Source organism: Malaclemys terrapin, chromosome 2 (assembly GCF_027887155.1).
Source record: "Malaclemys terrapin pileata isolate rMalTer1 chromosome 2, rMalTer1.hap1, whole genome shotgun sequence".
Taxonomy (NCBI): Eukaryota; Metazoa; Chordata; order Testudines; family Emydidae; genus Malaclemys; species Malaclemys terrapin.
Window position 1 is genome coordinate 90,151,816 of NC_071506.1, and position 18,282 is coordinate 90,170,097.

General features: G+C 38.4%; 1 protein-coding gene across 4 annotated transcripts in view; it reads right to left on the reverse strand.

Annotated features, from left to right (window-relative positions):
• Positions 1-18,282, reverse strand: part of SPIRE1 (spire type actin nucleation factor 1) — a 171,831-nt gene that overhangs the window by 31,830 nt on the left and 121,719 nt on the right. For 2 of the 4 annotated variants that reach the window (XM_054019601.1, XM_054019599.1), the window contains exons 5-9: positions 13,344-13,427; positions 12,699-12,863; positions 5,573-5,659; positions 4,990-5,119; positions 819-860 (exon numbers count right to left, since the gene is read on the reverse strand). In XM_054019601.1, the coding sequence (XP_053875576.1) occupies positions 819-860; positions 4,990-5,119; positions 5,573-5,659; positions 12,699-12,863; positions 13,344-13,427 (508 nt within the window). The remainder of the gene's footprint in view (positions 1-818; positions 861-4,989; positions 5,120-5,572; positions 5,660-12,698; positions 12,864-13,343; positions 13,428-18,282) is intronic. The other 2 variants (XM_054019602.1, XM_054019600.1) reach the window with 1 other exon arrangement.

Sequence of the window (18,282 nt, forward strand, 5' to 3'; positions counted from 1 at the left end):
GACAGAAGAACATGGGTACATTAAAAATTAATAAAAAATTCCAAGATGGTGGCCCAGGAGTGAATCCCCATGGATTTGTTAGAAGCTTTGCACTCTTCTTTAACATTTTAATGCTGCAAAGCTTATTGGAGTGAACATGTATAACTAACAAAGATTGCAAACGTTCCAACATAGCTAAGTCACTTGTTCTTCATAAGAGTTCCACAGTGCACTGACAAATGAGATTAAGTTATATAAATATATACACACACACACACTATATAGCTATATACATCGGTGTTTCTCTGCAATGTGTGTGTACGTGAAATGTTCATTAAGAAAATTTCAATGAAAGATTTAACAGTTTTTTAATAATCTCAAGAAATAAAATATTGCAGAAGATGGTCAAGTCAAAAAGTGATTCCCTAGACATTTGACTTTAACACACTACAGTACTTATATTTATTGGTCAAACCAAGACTAAAAGATTTAGCTTAAAAGCAAAACTTCAGGGAAAAGGGTTGATTTAGTAAATAATAAAATCAGACTAAGGTGAAATAAGCCCTTTCCTAGGGTTTAGGGATAGCTGTGGACCATCTTATTCTTCACAAAATTCAATTACAGGTGAAATATAGTGGTTCCTTATACGTGTATGCCCCTATTTGGTAGCAGAACTATAGATTTTAATAGGAAATCTAGATGAATCTTTCCTTTCACTGACCATGGCTTAGAAGAATCCCTTCACGTTTCTTTCTTATATGAGGGTTAAACAAACAAATGGATGGAACAAATTTCACAATAAACACAATAACCACGTCAGGTGTTATAGCACCTTTTACCTGACAGGTCAAAACTGTAAGACATGCTAAGTGGCCGCATTGCTGAAAAAGGAAACAGAAACAACAAAAAGAAAACAATTAAGCTGTTAGGAAGGCAGAGGGGTAACAAAAAGAAAAGATTAGGTCCACTTAAGACATTTTGGATTCGGATGCCCAGGCTAATATAAATCCAAAATGTGTCTAAAACATGTTTTTCTTTACTATGGTAACACTGGAGGTGTAAACACTATAATAGCATCACTGGCACTTGCAAATACAGTATGTGTAAGAAAGATATTTTGAAAGATAGATCTGTAGAACACTGGTTTTAGAATACAATAAAACCAGATGCTAACACAAGAGATAAGCATCTTGAAAAACAGAAAGTAAGGTTTTCACTTAAAATAACATTTATGAAAGAAAAACTGTAGCTGACAGAGAAAAAAATTAAAAAGTACAGAACCACATTTCACACAAATTTCAGTGAACTGAAACAAAGATTCTAACATTTCTGAAAGCTTAATCTTCCATGATCATAACTAGACATTAAAAAAAAAATCAACATTTGGTATCTTTACAGAACCTCCCCCCACCCCCCCAAAAAAATAAAAAAATCTGACACTGTGTGTATGGCTGCATCCTACGCCTGGTTCAAAATTGCCCCCTGTTCTGGTTTTCCTCAGTCTTCAAAATGGATCTAGTATCCTGCTGTCTCCTTTTCAGCCCTCTGAACAGTTTGTTCCCATTTGTAGGACAATAAGCAGTCAAAGGTTAACTGGGTCTGGAAAGTTTATTTAACTAATATCCCTGTCCCATATATGTATTTATTATTAAACATTTGTAGGTGAATTTTATCACTCATGAAAATGAGAGACATGGCTACAAGCAACTGCTGTGGCACAGCTGTTCAATTCAGCTTGGTCAATGCACCTCGCTTCTGACATACAGCGCCTGGACCAATCCTGAACATAAACTGCCGATGGTGTTAAAATTGGTCCACATTTCAAAAATATCCAATGTCTAGTAGGGATTAGGATAATGTCAGATTCATTCTTACTTGAGACGACTTTAGCAGGTTAATCCCAACAGTAAGAATAAACACAAGGTGGAAAATGAACTTACTGGATATGTAAAATATCTGCCCCTATTTGCTTGAATGCTGATTTGTCAGCCTGTAAAATGTGCAAGCTTGTATGAATGATCCAGCAGCCACACATCCCCTTAAGCTATGTGTTTAAAAAAGGTTGCATAGGAGTAAGCCTTGTAAATGGGAATCAGTTAAGGTTATGTACAGTAGGTGTCTGACCCAGAGCCAAACCTGGGAGTAGAGGTACTTTTCCTTTAGAGCAAGAATGGACAATATAAGCCAGAGGCAACAGCAGTTGCAAAAAGAATGGCTAAATATATTAAAATCTCTGTCCACTTAAATTACAGCCAGGTTTTAAATTATTTTTTTTCCCCCATGGCACACCCCTCACTCCTAACCTAAAGCAAATGAAATATGCAAATGAAATACAGAAGGGAAGAACTGGTTTTCTTCAAGGCTACATTAGCTCAACTTGTTCATACCAGGAAATAAACTCTTTCAACTAAAGGAGATAAACCTTCTATGCTTCTCTTTTTCTTCCATTTTATTCAGACCTCTTATGAGCCTATATAAACCACTCATTTCTATCAGACACTTATTCATACTGGTCACTCCTCTGTTGCAAATTTCTCTCTGTGTGTAATTGGTTATGCACAATATGATTACCAAGATTACCATATTCCAAACAGTTTCTCTATGCTTTAGATAACAGAATAACTCCTGCACATGTATAGTATACTCTATACTTTCATTAATACACTCCAAAACTTCATTTATTTTCACTGTTGTCAACTATGTCTGTCCAGATGGTTTAAATGTATTATCCACAATCATTTCCACATCTTTCTCCCATCTGTGTTCTATGTTGGGCTTCCATTTAGATTTAAAATCCTTAAGCCTTATTACCTTACATTTTCACTACACTAAATTACATGCAATACTTATCTATCTGTAAGCCAGGACTATTTATAGCTTTCTGAATGTGGCTGCTCATTTCCCATCCCCAAATCTACCAAAAAGATATAAATTTTGCTCTGAAGAAAATTTTGATATTTCAGACAATGAATCTATTGTGTCAGTTTCAATATGAAGAAGGGAAAAAACTAATGTACTTCTAACACAAGAAGCAATACTTCTGAATGAGTCACAAAATTTTTTTTTCTTTCTTCAAGCTAATGACAATTAGGTGTTTACACAGGTGCTTGAGAGAAAACATTTTTTAGTCTTCTGTAGTCTGTATAATAAACTCTCATGAATTCCCCATTCATACCTAAGCATGCTCTAATATTCCATTTTTCGAGCCATACAACTGAGTGGTGAAAAATCTGACCGGGCTGAAAGAGGACTACCACAAGATTTAGTCCTGCCTTCAGTGCAGGGGACTGGACCTGAAGACATTTCGTGGTCCCTTCCAGTTCTAGGATTCTAAGACAGAGTTCCCAAATGGAGAACATATCGTATATTAAAGTTGATTTTTTATATACTTAAGTAAAGAAAAAGAATCCACTCGAGATTCTGCTGAGCTTCCACAGTCTTTCATATAAAGAAGGGTCTGAGCAGGTAAAAAGAAACCAATGGCTGTGGCAACCATAAATCATGTCCATAGCAGGCTCCAGATGGTCTGCAAAACAGTGTTCAGAACATTCTGCTGCTAAAAAGCATCCAAGTGCCACACAAACACTCCCTCCAAAATTGGCTGAAATAAGAGTGATAACAATTTTCCCCTACAGACAATGAATAAATACAACCCACTTGAGTTTGGACCACTGCCTTTAAATAAATGCGCCAGGCATAGATATACTGCCAACAGGAGCGGTGCCAGGGTTTTTGCTGCCTTAGGCGGCAGCGCTGCTCCTCTGAGCATTCAGCGGCGGGGGTCCTTCCGCTCCGCGTCTTTGGGGCACTTCGGTGGCAGGTCCCAGAGCAAGTGAAGGACCCGCCCCTGAATTTCCGCCGAAGAGCTGGAGCGGAAGGATCCCCCGCCGCCGAATTTCCGCTGAGGGCAGCAAAATGCCGCCCCCCCCAAATTCTGCCACCCTAGGCAACTGCCTAGTGGAAGCGCCGGCCCTGTCTGCCAAACAGAACAACAGAGAATACAGGTGTGTGTTGTTTTTTTGCCTCTTTAGCCACAAGACATCACTCTTTCTCTGCATAAATCCAGTTAACAAAGCTTCTCTGTGACAGTTAAATACTTTATGCTTAAAGAAGGAAAATGGAAGTAACAGTTTGGAATATTTGCAACATCTTTAGTGGTCAGGCTTTGCTTTAGTTCAATGGTTCTGAGGCATAAAGTGGCGACTTGTGAAAAATGTCATACTTATAGAATTTTACAATAGGTAATATATTGTTTCATGTACACTTCTGAAACAAACTGCTTTGCAATACAGATCTGAATCAGTCGCTTACTGAAATTCATATGAACGCTTACAGGGGCTTCATAACTTATACAGTGAAGCAAAGATTTACATCCAAAATGACTGCAATGCTCTCAGCTCAAAAGTTCAGGAAACCTTAAACACAGATAATCAATAAAGGACCGTGAGATTAATGGAGCTTAGAGCAGGAAACAAAAGAATAAAATGAATTTAAAAAACATCTGAGTGTAACACTTTATATTGCATATTAGGGAAACAAACCTCCATTCCCGTCCATACGATCTAATGTAAATCCCTCTGCACAATAATCAACATTATGTCACTTAAAATCCCCTAATTATGTCATCAGAAACCTGACGCAATCAGTCTAAATCACACATCTTTTATTTTTAAAACAAGAAAATAATAATTTCAAGGTACTAAATTCTTCTATTCCTAAAGTTACCAGAAAGGGTGCATAGCACTAACAGAGCCTGCAGGCTTTACCCTCTTTTGAAAGGGTAAGAGTTATTTTATTCTCCATTTTAATTGAGCTCATTGCAGACATTGCCAATCAGGGCCAGCTCTAGGTTTTTTGCCATCCCAAGCAATGTCCGGAATGCCGCCCCTGAAAATTGTGCCACCCCAAGCACGTGCTTGGTTTGCTGGTGCCTAGAACCGGCCCTGTTGCCAATATCCTTATGTGGGGTACTGCTGCTCAAAACTAGTATAAGCAAAAGCAAGTACTCACCTAGCCTGCTACGCCTGATCTCATCTGGTGAGACAGGGCGCAGCTTTCTTTCTGCCTTGATTTCCTCCAGTATCCTTTCATGGAGGCTGCGTGGCCGTGGTGGGGTTGGTTTCAGTTTTCTTGCAGAGGCCTTGGGTATAAAAAGAATGAATGTTCATTCTAAGCATTATTCCTGGAAAGTGATTTCACAAGGATTCTTTTAAATAGCAGATTATTCTGAAGTGATTTTACTTTCATTCACTTATAAACACAGTTGAGTACGTTCCTCACAGAGATTTTTTAACAAGAACATTGGAAGTATAATTTTATAAACAGATAAGACCAACCCAGATTCACAAAGATATCGGATAACTGCTAAAGGTAAGTGTTAAGGTTTCAGGATTTTACAATGATCTTCCTAAACAGACCAGAAAAGTTAAACAGCTCTTATGTGAAACACATAAGAATAAATGCACAGCACACAAACAACAGATATATTTTGTACTACTATACCATTTTAAAACAAAACAAAACACTAAAACACAAACACATTGAAAAAAGCCAGCCAGCCTTTCACCACGAAGAAACATATTGGATTACATACAGGATTTAATGGGGGCCGTGATCGGATGAAATCCAGGATTTTTTCATGAGCACTCTTTTTTAATCGAGGTGGAATATCCCCATTGACCTGAAAGGAGGAAAATGAAATGCATCTTTTTATACTTTCTATTCACATTTTTGCAGTGTAATGAGATCATAATATCCTGAGGAAACCTGTAGAGTTTCACACTTACATTAAATATATCCTAAAATTGTCATCAGTCTCAAATAGAGGAATACTCTGTATGCAATACATAGACAAGAAATGCTGCAGATAAGAGCATTTTGGTTTTACAATGGAAAATGAGTGCAGATGTACAGCTGGAGAATAAGTGCAATCGCAATAATGTTAATTAATAAAATTTAGGATTAATCTTTGAGACAATCAGACATCAGAGTTTCCAGTATGTTTGTGGGAGAATACTGGGTTCGTTACTAGGGAAATCTGTCAATACCTCTCTTTGGAGGACAGTATGCCAACAGGCCTCAAATGAACAAGCGCTAGAGCCACACCTAGGAAAGAACTCATGAGCCTGGCAAAACCGTTAACTCTTATATTGCATCTAATAGTCTTCTTTCAGGGAAGGCTACTAAACGGGTTGTAATGAAGAAACTTGGGCATTATCAAGGGGCCTGAAATTTCCTTGACCTCTTTTCAGCCTTGTTTCAGACCGGGTACAAGCACACACACGGTGCTAGTCCCATTGACTGATGATCTGCTTCTGGCAATGGAAAAAGATCAACTGTCCATTCTCATTCTTTCAGATCTAGCAACTGCTATTAACCACAATCCCATGTCAGCACACCCTACCGGGAGTAGATGGTGCTACTAAGGAGTGGCTACGTTCTGAATTTCCCGGCCTTAGGTCACCTTACAAAGTTTATCAATTTACTCATGCTTTTAAAATATTTTGAAGTATAAATGGAGCTTGGAAGAGAACTATAGTGTCTGATAGCATATCTAAAATTAATACTTAGTAAAACTAAGCCAGAAAAATATATATCCTGCAAAAAGAAGAGGAAAAAAGAGAAATGTCTCTTTGTACGTAAGAGTTTTTCTTGTCTTCAGAGCTACAACATAATTTCTTTCCAAAGTCTCAATTTGGAGATAAGGAGAAACATAAGGGGGGAGGGATAGCTCAGTGGTTTGAGCATTGGCCTGCTAAACCCAGAGTTGTGAGTTTAATCCTTGAGGGGGCCACTTGGGTATCTGGGGCAAAATCAGTACTTGGTCCTGCTAGTGAAGGCAGGGGGCTGGACTAGATGACCTTTCAAGGTCCCTTCCAGTTCTAGGAGATGGGATATCTCCATGAATTATAATTAATTATTATATACTACGCATTGCAGAGAAAAATTCTCAGTAATATATTGTAGATACAGGATATATAATAAAGCAGCTGCTCTCATGCAAGTTGCAACTCGTAGAGCGTGCTCCAGCAAAAGATTGCAGCAGTTTGGCGGGGGAGAGGGACTCAGTGGCCAGTTTGAGGCAAATGAATGCAGCAGTGACCTTTTTCTGACTGCATTCTGTGCCTATTCCGTGAAATTCTCTGCTTTACCTATGTCACTGCCATGAATTTTCTAAAAACAAACAAACAAATATATACAATTCCATGATTTTCACAAGGCCTGATTTATTAGTCAGCCAGAACACAGCATTCAGAGAAATGGGTTAAAATAAACCCAGGGTTGTGAGTTCAATCCCTGAGGGGGCCACTTAGGGACCTGGGGCAAAAATCTGTCTAGGGATTGGTCCTGATTTGAGCAGGGGGTTGGACTAGATGACCTCCTGAGGTCCCTTCCAACCCTGATATTCTATGATTCTATGATAACAGATGGACTACATGATGCATGTACCACATTGAAACTAAGATTCTCCCATTCCTGGGCCAAGAGAGACAGACAGCCTCTGCAGCAGTCTCTCAATCTCTCTTTATAAGAGACTCATCGCCAACTGCTGCTGTCTGCTCATCCCCTCCTTCCTTCAGGGTCATTAACAGTTTAGGGTCGCTTTGTTCCTTGCTCAGGCATGGAGAAAAAGTCTGATGGCCTGGCTACAGTCAGGCAGGGGAGCATTTCCCAGTTAATTCCCCCATCATTCCTTAAAAACCTTTGGTATTTTCACTGGTGTATCTTTTCTCTATTGTTTCATTTCCTGTTTGATTCCTCCCAATAGCTTCCTTTGATTTAATACTCTGCAATCAGGCAGAATATCAAGAAGGTAAACTGAGGTGCATATATTATTGATAGAAACACAGAACTCTCTCACATCCTCCATATTCACCAAAAACATTAAAGAAGAAAATATTTCAATTACATGGTTTTTACTGACATTTTATGATGGGGAAAATATTATTTTTAAAGCAATTATGTTTTCCCCCTTCTTTTTAAAAGAATTGATAGTTTTCATAGGTCTGCATGGTTCACATGATTGGTAGTGAGACATGAAGTCTTCTTCCTCCAGGTCACTGGTTCAAGCATTGTCAAAGTTAGTAGTGACTGAAAGTTGTTAACATTTGACAGCTGTTTGGTGAGCTGGTGATCTCAGTCCAGTCCCAACAGGACAGTTGTCTATATCACAATATAAAATAAATAATAAACAACATTGCAGTTCTATAGGACTTTTGACCTGAGGATCTCAAAGTGCTTTATTCCCTCAATTAACCTTCATACCACCCCTATACAATCAGTAAGTATTCAAATCCCTATTTCACTACTGGTAAAGCTGAAGCACCTAATGTGCCCAACTGATTTCCCCAAGGTCACAAAGGAAGTGTATGGCAGAGTAACTGATATTCTCAATAGCCTCAGTAGAAATGCCAAGGACTTATGCTCAAAGCTGAGACTCTGCGCACTATGAAAAATCTTTCATTGCCACTGTAAATGCTGTATTTTTTCTGTAGTCAAACTAACTTCTGTTTCCAAAATGGACACACTTTCACAAGCATTATTTATTAAAAAGTGATTACAGGAACTGGTGGCTATGAATGCCCTTACAGAAATAAAAGTCTTGGCTATGGATTAAATAGATTAGGTCAGATATGCACAGTAGAAGCATATCTGTGCCACACAGCCAGGCACAGAAAAAAAGTGTTGTATAATTGTAATTCTGTTCAGATACCAGACTGGAATCAACCACATATTAACGTTTAATCGAACTATTTCAAAGCACTGTCAAAAATATCCCAAATGTTTCTTTTGTAAAAATCAAAATGAAAGAAAAATACTTACATTTAAAATTCTGAAGAATTTTGTACATGCGTACATTATAACTAGTAACATTACCTATTAGAAAAAATGTGGCCTGAGTGTATAAGATCTACCAGAAATGTAAATAACCACATAGCAAAAGCACAGTGAGAAGAAAACACAGTCAAGAAGGCTTCCTACACTTGCTTTCAGCCCACCACTTTCACATTCAAAAAACAAATGTGATTTGGAGATAAACAGGTTGGCTGCAAATGGCAAGTCTAATTTTGAATGACGATAATAAATATCTTGTATTTATAACATGCCTTTGATCCCAAGTGATTGAAAAGCACATTACAAATGACATTCAAAAGAATTGCTCTACTCACCACTGAAATGAAGCTATCTCAACACAGCCATACTAAGCAACACTTTAGAAAAAGCAAAGTAGAACAATGTATCCAGTTGAAAATGCAGTATTTAATTGATACTATGTTTTGTATGATTTGGAAAATCTCAGCTGAAATGAAATTGATCACAGGTAAGGTATGCTACATCATTTCTAAAACAGCCATTCCAGCACTCACATGAAAACATATCCACCATGAGAAATACTTATTGTGAAGCTAAAATGCTATATAGAAACACTAAAGTAAAGTACATGTGCACTAGACAGAGAGCTCTGAAAAGTTTACATTTCATCATCTTCTCCTTGTTACTTGCATTATTAATGCGGTATATTCTTTCTGTAAATAAAATTGAGCCACACGATTGTATATATACACACCTCTACCCTGATATAACGCAACCCGATAGAACATGGGTTCGCATGGGTAACCCCGGGGCTCCGGCAGCGAGGCTTGGCCGGCGATTTAAAGGGCCCGGGGCTCCGGCTGCTGCGGGGAGCCCCGGGCCTTATAAATGACCGCTGGAGCCCTGCTGCCGCTATCTCGATAGTGGGGTTTCACCAATAATGCAGTCGGAATTTTTGGCTCCCGAGGACCGCGTTATATCGGGGTAGAGGTGTATTTTCGGTGTGTATGCGTTATAGGTGACTCAGGCATCAATAAATATAGTTAAGACTGCCTGAAACTTTCCATTGTAAGACTCTGTATTCAAACTTCCCTTGTGCATATGTATCATGATAGTATGTGATCATGTAGTTAAAGACTATTTTTTCCCCCACAGGACCCCTGTTCTCTGAGTGCATAAGAAGGACAGTGCTCTGGGGAAGATTCAGGATTGTATTGTGAAGGAGGCTGTTGTCTCTGTGCTGCCTCATTTACTGAGGTGGGTCAGATGTGTGGTAAAGGAGGCAGGAACTGCAGGAAAAGAATGATCTCACAGTTAAGGTTTCAGAGTAGCAGCCGTGTTAGTCTGTATCCGCAAAAAGAAGAACAGGAGTACTTGTGGCACCTTAGAGACTAACAAATTTATTAGAGCATAAGCTTTTAGCATATGGATCCGAAGAAGTGGGCTGTAGTCCACGAAAGCTTATGCTCTAATAAATTTGTTAGTCTCTAAGGTGCCACAAGTACTCCTGTTCTTCTTCTCACAATTAAGGCAATTGAATGCCACAAAAGAGACCTACATTCTCTCTCTCCCTTTGCCACAGAGTTCCTGTGTGATGCTGGACAAGACACATAAACCAAACTTTTCACAGGTAGCTATTAATTGCATGTTCCTTATTTTCTGGGTGTCCTGTTGGAGACACCCAGGCTCTGATTTGCAGAAGTGCTGAGCAGTCACAGCTGCAATTCAGGGCATTGGGAGTTCTGCTCTGAACATATAAAGCGCTATCAAACGCTAAGTACTACGAAAAATCAGGTCCTAGTCTTCTCATATTGGGCACCCAAAATTAGTTGACGTGTCTGATAAATTTGGCTTTAATCTGCATGCCTCAATTCTCAATGTATAAAATGGGGATAATACAAACACCTCACCTCACTGGGTATTATGATAATAAATTAATTAATTCAGAATTAACGCTCATATTTTAAAGGTATTTAGGCATTGCTCAGCTCAGCATTGCAAGGTCTAAATTATTTAGATTGGCTAAGTCCCATTTTCAAAAGCGATTTTGGCGCCTAAGTCTATTGACTTCCCACTGTTTAAATTCACTTTAATCACAATTTTGCCATGTGTATGTTTTGACTGCTAGGAGGAAAAATAATCCCTTTTTCCCCTCCTGCTTTTCAATTCAGATTTGGGACTCTTGTTTTTGTTTCCCCATCTAGACAGACATGACAGCTTTCTCTGTTGGGAATATATATATTTAGCTATGACTCATGATAGACAGCTAAATTATGCTGTACTCAGGAGATCTAACTGAACTTGTAAGGATCTGTGAACCCCTCAAGCTTCAGTAAATTTCATTTCTTATCAAACTGCATCCATATTATTATACAATTTTCTGCACAGAAATTCTTTGAGCATGCTCAGCAACAAAACTCAAACTACTAGGTGGAAACTTTATAATAAGAAACTAGTTATTTTTCTAGCATGGAGGTACCAGCAAGTTGTAGTCAGACAAAGCTAGCAACAGTGTCAGAGACATTGCCATAGATTTTGTACCTGCAGCAGATTCTAATCCTAATTCACTTTTATGCCCATATGACCAAAAGTGGCTTTAGACAACCTGCCTAGTATTTTTCATATACAAGAGGAGCAGGACAGAAATGGATGCCTGCAGGCATATAGTACATAGCTAGCATCTGGATGTCAGAAAGAGCAGCTGTGCCTTCAACACCAACCACATGAAGAAAATCTTTTGAGAAGAGATAGACGCTAACTTAACAGAAGTCAAATTAGAAGCTATGTTGGCAAAAGGTGAACTAGAATATCGTCCAGGGCTCCTAGTCAAACAAAATTACTGTACTGAATCCATGTATTGTGTCAAAAGTAAAGGGCCTCCAAGTTTGGTTTTTCTTTTGCTCTGTGGTTGATATTAAAAGTAACACAGCTCTCTGAACCTTAGCTATAAGATAGATAGCTAGGTAGTAATGCTATTGCCCTCATCACCATAGTGTCTCAACAGCAGCATCAATTGCAGGAAAGCTGCTGAAGAGCATATGTCATCTGCTCCCTCAGGGGAAATTCAGTGACTATCTTTGCTTTGTTTTCCTTTTTAGAGGCCAGGACACTCAGCATGAGCCCCTCAGACCTCTCAGGGAACTAGGAACCTCGACTGGCCCCTTTTACAGAAACTATTTAACTTTTGCCTTGAGGGGTGAGTGCAGACCGTTTTGTGGGCTGCAGGATTATTTTGTTGGCCTTTTTCATTCAGGCTTTTTGCCTGCAGAAGGGGGCATCCCCCATAAGACTACACAGAGCTATACCCTGAACTCCAAACTGGCTCTACAGTGATGTCCATATCCAAGGAAGGACGTCTGGGATGAGAGAGGTGCCCACCCTGACCCAAAGATACAACCTATGAACTATATCTGTCACATTCACATGATAGTAGAGCACAACCAGTCACATCAGGAAGAACTATCTCTATTTCCCTATCTGTAAAATAAGGCTAACAACACACTTACCTACCTCACTGGGGAGCTGCAGGGACTGATGAGGTAATGTTTACATATCACTTTGAAACACATGAAGCACCATATAAGTGCTTAGAGTGATTATTATGGAACGTCAATTGGTTCATCAATAGTTTCCAGACTACCATTCATAATCACAATGACTTCTTGTAAGAGGAAGTGGTTGTGGCTACATTCTATTATAAGGAGTGGATATTTCCATTCTATTCTATGTGCCAATCTATTTGTTTTTTCTTAATTAATATTAAAAATTTAGGAAACAGTAAAAACAATGTAAGAATAGCTAACTACATGACTGAAGTAACAATTCTGAGTTTCTTTGAAAAACAAAATAAAAGTAATGGTGATTGGTGACTGTATACATTTATCACAATGGTATTCTTAACTCACCATAACCTTCCTTAAGGTATAGCGTTTGGATCTAATGTCATCCATTAGCATTTCATAGGGCGTGAGCTGATATTCTATTGGAAGTGGATTATACTGACGCTCTTGAACCTTCTTAAGTTTAACACCGTCCCGCAAATCTCGCATCACTTGTACCCAAAAGCGGGCCTGAAGAGCCAAAGGAGACAAATAAGGTTTCAGGACACTTATTATACACTCATTACTACCGAGTACCAATACAGTTAAGACAAAAATAGCTGACTCGTCACGTCAGAGCACTTTTGAACCAACTAAATAAGACTAAATTTATTTTTTACAACAATGAAGTAGGTAGGTGGTACAGTGGGTTTGAAAACCTGGCTCAAAACCTATCTTAAACTAGAAAACAAATCTGGTGGATTATTCTAGTCACTAACAGAAATCCCAAAATCACAATGTAATTCAGTAAATCACTGATGGCAGTGTTGGATTTAATTTGTTTTCCACTTTTTCTATGAGTGATTACTAATTCATACTACAGAAACAAAAAAACTTAAATACCGTTTTTTATAGAAAGCAGGTGACAGTAAGCAAGCAGCTTAAGAACATTAGATTTTTTTCATCAAAATATAACCTATTGAAAATGATGGTAAATGACTACAGCCTTACCCAGTCAGCATTTTTCAACTCATCAAGGTCTGTGCTGGATTCATCACTCCTTTCTTTGTCCATTTCCTGAATCTTCTTCAGATTCTGTAAATTAAAAGCAATATAGTACATAAGCTGTATAAGAACATAAAACTGTATTGAAATAAAGTAGAATAGGTTTAATAGAATATGGTTTCTTCTGCGTCTATTCATCTTTCATAATTTACATGGTGGATATTCCAAGGAATGTTTTCAGACCATGTACAGCAGATTAGACATTAGATTTCCAAAATTGTTAATAAAAGGGTGCCCTTCTATATATATTCCCACCATATGTGCAGAAAAGTCCTATTCCTTCACATCCTCTCCAGCATTTATGAATCCTTTTATATATATTCATAAGGATTCATAAATGCTGGAGAGGATGTGAAGGAATAGGACTTTTCTGCACATATGGTGGGAATAACATAAGAAAATAGTATTTGGGAGGAAAACAAATTGAAATTTCAAGATAGCTAAAGACAGACTACCCACAGAACTCATAGTGATGATATTAGGTTACAGCCCAAAGTTGGTTATGGACCTGGAGAAGGACCCATTGATATCACAATTACTACTAGCAGTCAGAGACGTGATAGCTTGTTTTTGGAAAAGGATAGATTCCCCCAGTATTAGTAGTATGGAGAAACCAAGCCTAGGAACTCTTTTTAATGGAAAATGAGAGTTTTATATAAAGCAGACTAAAATATATGGGTTTTGGAATTTAAAAATAATAAATACACAGATGATGATAAGAACTTGACCACTCACAAAGGGATCTTTTAAAGATAACAAATACAGGTTATTAATAAGATTTCTTAATACTTGTATGGAAAGTTCATATATGTTAATAATGACAAAATAAAAAGTTTAAAAAAGAAAATGTCCCTCCTCAATGTTGGTGAAGCTTACTTAATAAAGAACCAAATTTTCGGACTTTGACTAGAATAAGAACAGTGACTGAATGCTACAGTAAATCAGAGAGTGGGTTTATTGGACCACCTAACATTAAAACAAATATGTGTAATTCAAAATTTAAATAAATGGACTCTCTGCACTTATGGAAATAGTCTCATATATTCACATCATACATAAAAATCACACATTTATACAGAATACAACATTTTTCTTGTAAACTGAATGCCTTTGAAATGGAATCATTGAGACACAAGCATGGAAACTCACTATGCCATGTTTGTAGATAGTTTCAGAATAGAACTGCACTTTAACAGGGTCTTATTCACATTTTTCCAATTGTTTATTCATGCATTTTCATGAAAAATAACTGGCTCCAAACTTTTGTTCACTAAACCTCTTGAGTTTATGTTAGGAGATTAAATCAATAGGTTACAGATCTGGAAACATTTCAATTATTTATGTATGTAGCACAGAAATATTTGTCCTTCTTCTGAGCTGACAATGTAATTAAGCCAACATGACACACTCGGGTGCTCCCTATAATGGAAGTGATCAATAAAGAAGCCGGGTCTGGTTTTTTTTTTTTTTTTTTACAAAATTTATAAAAAGAGGTTTAAAAATATAATTTTCTGTTTATTATACATTACCCTGAAACTGCTATAGTTTAAATCTTTGCTCTAAGCCTCAGAAGAATCTGCATCTTCATCATCTGGACCCATGGAAAAGAAGCCCTTGAGGAATTTCACCATGATTTTAATAATTTCCATCCCACCATCAACCTCAGCCTAGATCAATCCACACAAGCGGTCCATTTCCTGGACACTACTGTGCTAATAAGCGATGGTCACATCAATACCACCCTATACCGGAAACCTACTGACCGCTACACTTACCTACATGCCTCCAGCTTCCATCCAGGACACACCACACGATCCATTGTCTACAGCCAAGCTCTAAGATATAACCGCATTTGCTCCAATCCCTCGGATAGAGACAAGCACCTACAAGATCTCTATCAAGCATTCTTAAAACTACAATACCCACCTGCTGAAGTGAAAAAACAGATTGACAGAGCCAGGCGAGTACCCAGAAGTCACCTCCTACAAGACAGGCCCAACAAAGAAAATAACAGAACACCACTAGCTGTCACCTTCAGCCCCCAACTAAAACCTCTCCAGCGCATCATCAGAGATCTACAACCTATCCTGAAAGATGATCCTTTACTCTCACAGATCTTGGGAGACAGACCTGTCCTCGCTTACAGACAACCCCCCAACCTAAAGCAAATACTCACCAGCAACCACACATCACTGAACAAAACCACTAACCCAGGAACCTATCCTTGTAACAAACCCCGATGCCAACTCTGTCCACATATCTATTCAAGTGACATCATCATAGGACCTAATCACATCAGCCATACCATCAGGGGCTCGTTCACCTGCACATCTACCAATGTGATATATGCCATCATGTGCCAGCAATGCCCCTCTGCCATGTACATTGGCCAAACCGGACAGTCTCTACGCAAAAGAATTAATGGACACAAATCTGACATCAGGAATCAAAATACTCAAAAACCAGTGGGAGAACACTTTAACCTGTCTGGTCATTCAGTGACAGACCTGCGGGTGGCTATATTACAACAGAAAAACTTCAAAAACAGACTCCAAAGAGAGACTGCAGAGCTAGAATTGATATGCAAACTAGACACAATCAACTCCGGTTTGAATAAGGACTGGGAATGGCTGAGCCATTACAAACGTTGACTATCTCCCCTTGTAAGTACTCTCACACTTCTTATCACACTGTCTGTACTCGGCTAGCTTGATTATCACTTCAAAAGTGTTTTTTTTTTTTTTTTTCTCTTAATTAATTGGCCTCTCAGAGTTGGTAAGACAACTCCCACCTGTTTATGCTCTCTGTATGTGTGTATATATATCTCCTCATTATATGTTCCATTCTATATGCATCCGAAGAAGTGGGCTGTAGTCCACGAAAGCTTATGCTCTAATAAATTTGTTAGTCTCTAAGGTGCCACAAGTACTCCTGTTCTTCTTTTTGCGGATACAGACTAACACGGCTGTTACTCTGAAACTTTTCAATGAAGCAGTGCAGGTAGCTATTAAAATTGATTTCAGAGATCCTACATAACAGACAGTCATCTCACAGGAGTCCTTGGAATTTTTAAAATTTATTTTGCTACAGAGGATTTTGGGGAGAGTACAGGATAGCAAATGCTTACTACTACCTTTAATGTGACAACAACAGACTTACTTTTACATCCAAGTTCTTAACACCATTATTGGCTTGTTTTTTTAAATTACATACATCATAGGCAAGCTCTTGAAAATCCATGCAACTTATATGACACAAAATCGAATGGCCAAGTCCTGAAAATATGGAGTGAGTATAGGGCAGAGGAGGGTTCTGGGTAGAAGATAAAATTTAGAAGATATTAGGGTGCTTCTACTTGTTCTGACAACTCTGATCTCACTCAGAGATCGTACTCATTGATTCAAATTCAGCTTGCCTCATTCATGGATATTGACTACACCCTAAGACTTTCCAAAGGCATTTGTTTCTTTTAGTTACAACACGCTCTTGTGAAGAATGAAATTTCTTTTCTTTTTAACACAGATTTTATCAGTAGGACCCAGCATTATCCAGTGCCATTCAAGATAGCTTGTGATTTAAAGACACGAGAGTTAGATACTGCTAACTGTATAACCTACAATTTTTGAAATGATTTATTTTTTTTAAATGACCTCAGTAAGTTTTTAGCCTTTAAATAAGCTCTGGTGTGGGATGAGTATGGCAGTTAACAACAGAGTCTTAGCTACTGAGTAATAATTTTAATGGTAAAAATAAAACTACAGCACATGAAAATATCCTGGCAAATTTAAAGCTTCAAGAAAGCCTCCAAGAATAGGCATAATTTTAATTCAATAGTTCTAGGAAAAAGGATTGTGGTTTTGACTCCCCTAATTAGAGACATATGTAAGCAAACATTTAACTATTATACCCTCCCCAAAGTTCCACATCCAAATAGTTCTTCTAGTCCAATGTATTCCAGGTGTAGCTAAAAGTATGTCCTTTCTTCTCCTCTCCCAGGATGTCTCTGAGGGTACGTCTACACTACAATTAAAGACCCATCGGATGGCCACAGCTGGCCTGGGTCAGCTGACTTGGGCTTGGAGGGCTCAGGCTGCGGGGCCTAAAATTGCAGTGTAGACATTCAGGCTCATGCTGGTGTCTGGGCTCCGAGACCGAGCGAGTGGGGAGGATCTCAGAGACCAGGCTCCAGCCCGTTCCCAAATATCTACACTACAATTTTTAGCCTCACTGCCCAAGCCCAAATCAATTGACCCAGGCTCTGAGACTTGGTGCCACGGGTTTTTTTATTGCAGTGCAGATGTATCCTAATAGACTGGCAGTGTTTGCTTGAAACATCCCAGGTGTTAGCAGGTTTTGGCCCTATTGAGAAAAGGTTAGATTCTTCTGACTCACTGAAACACTTTTACGCTATCTGGTCACAAAGCAAGGTGGGATTGGAATAAGAACCATACGAGCAGCCAATCGTCATGTGAAAGTTTGAGCTGAACTCTACCATCTTATTCTTAAATTTATTTGTAAATAAGGCCAAACCCCAGGATTCCACATATCATGTGGACTTGGTTTTAGAGCAGCTTACTCATAGAATCTATGAGGATCTTTGAAATTTTGACATATGCATTCTGAGTACTGCCCATTATAACTGAATTAACAAGTTTTCATCCATTGCATTATAAAACAGAAGAGAAACAGCCTTAATAAAAACAAAAAGTTCAAGCGTCAGTCCTGGCAAGGTTAAAGAAAATATGACAACAGAACATATTTAAATTACCTCATTTTCACCCCTTCTGGGTCCTAGCTTAAAATCGTAGAAATTTAGACCTGGAAGGGACCTCAGCCCTTGAGGCAGGACCACGTAAACCTTGACCATCCCTGGCAGGTGTTTGTC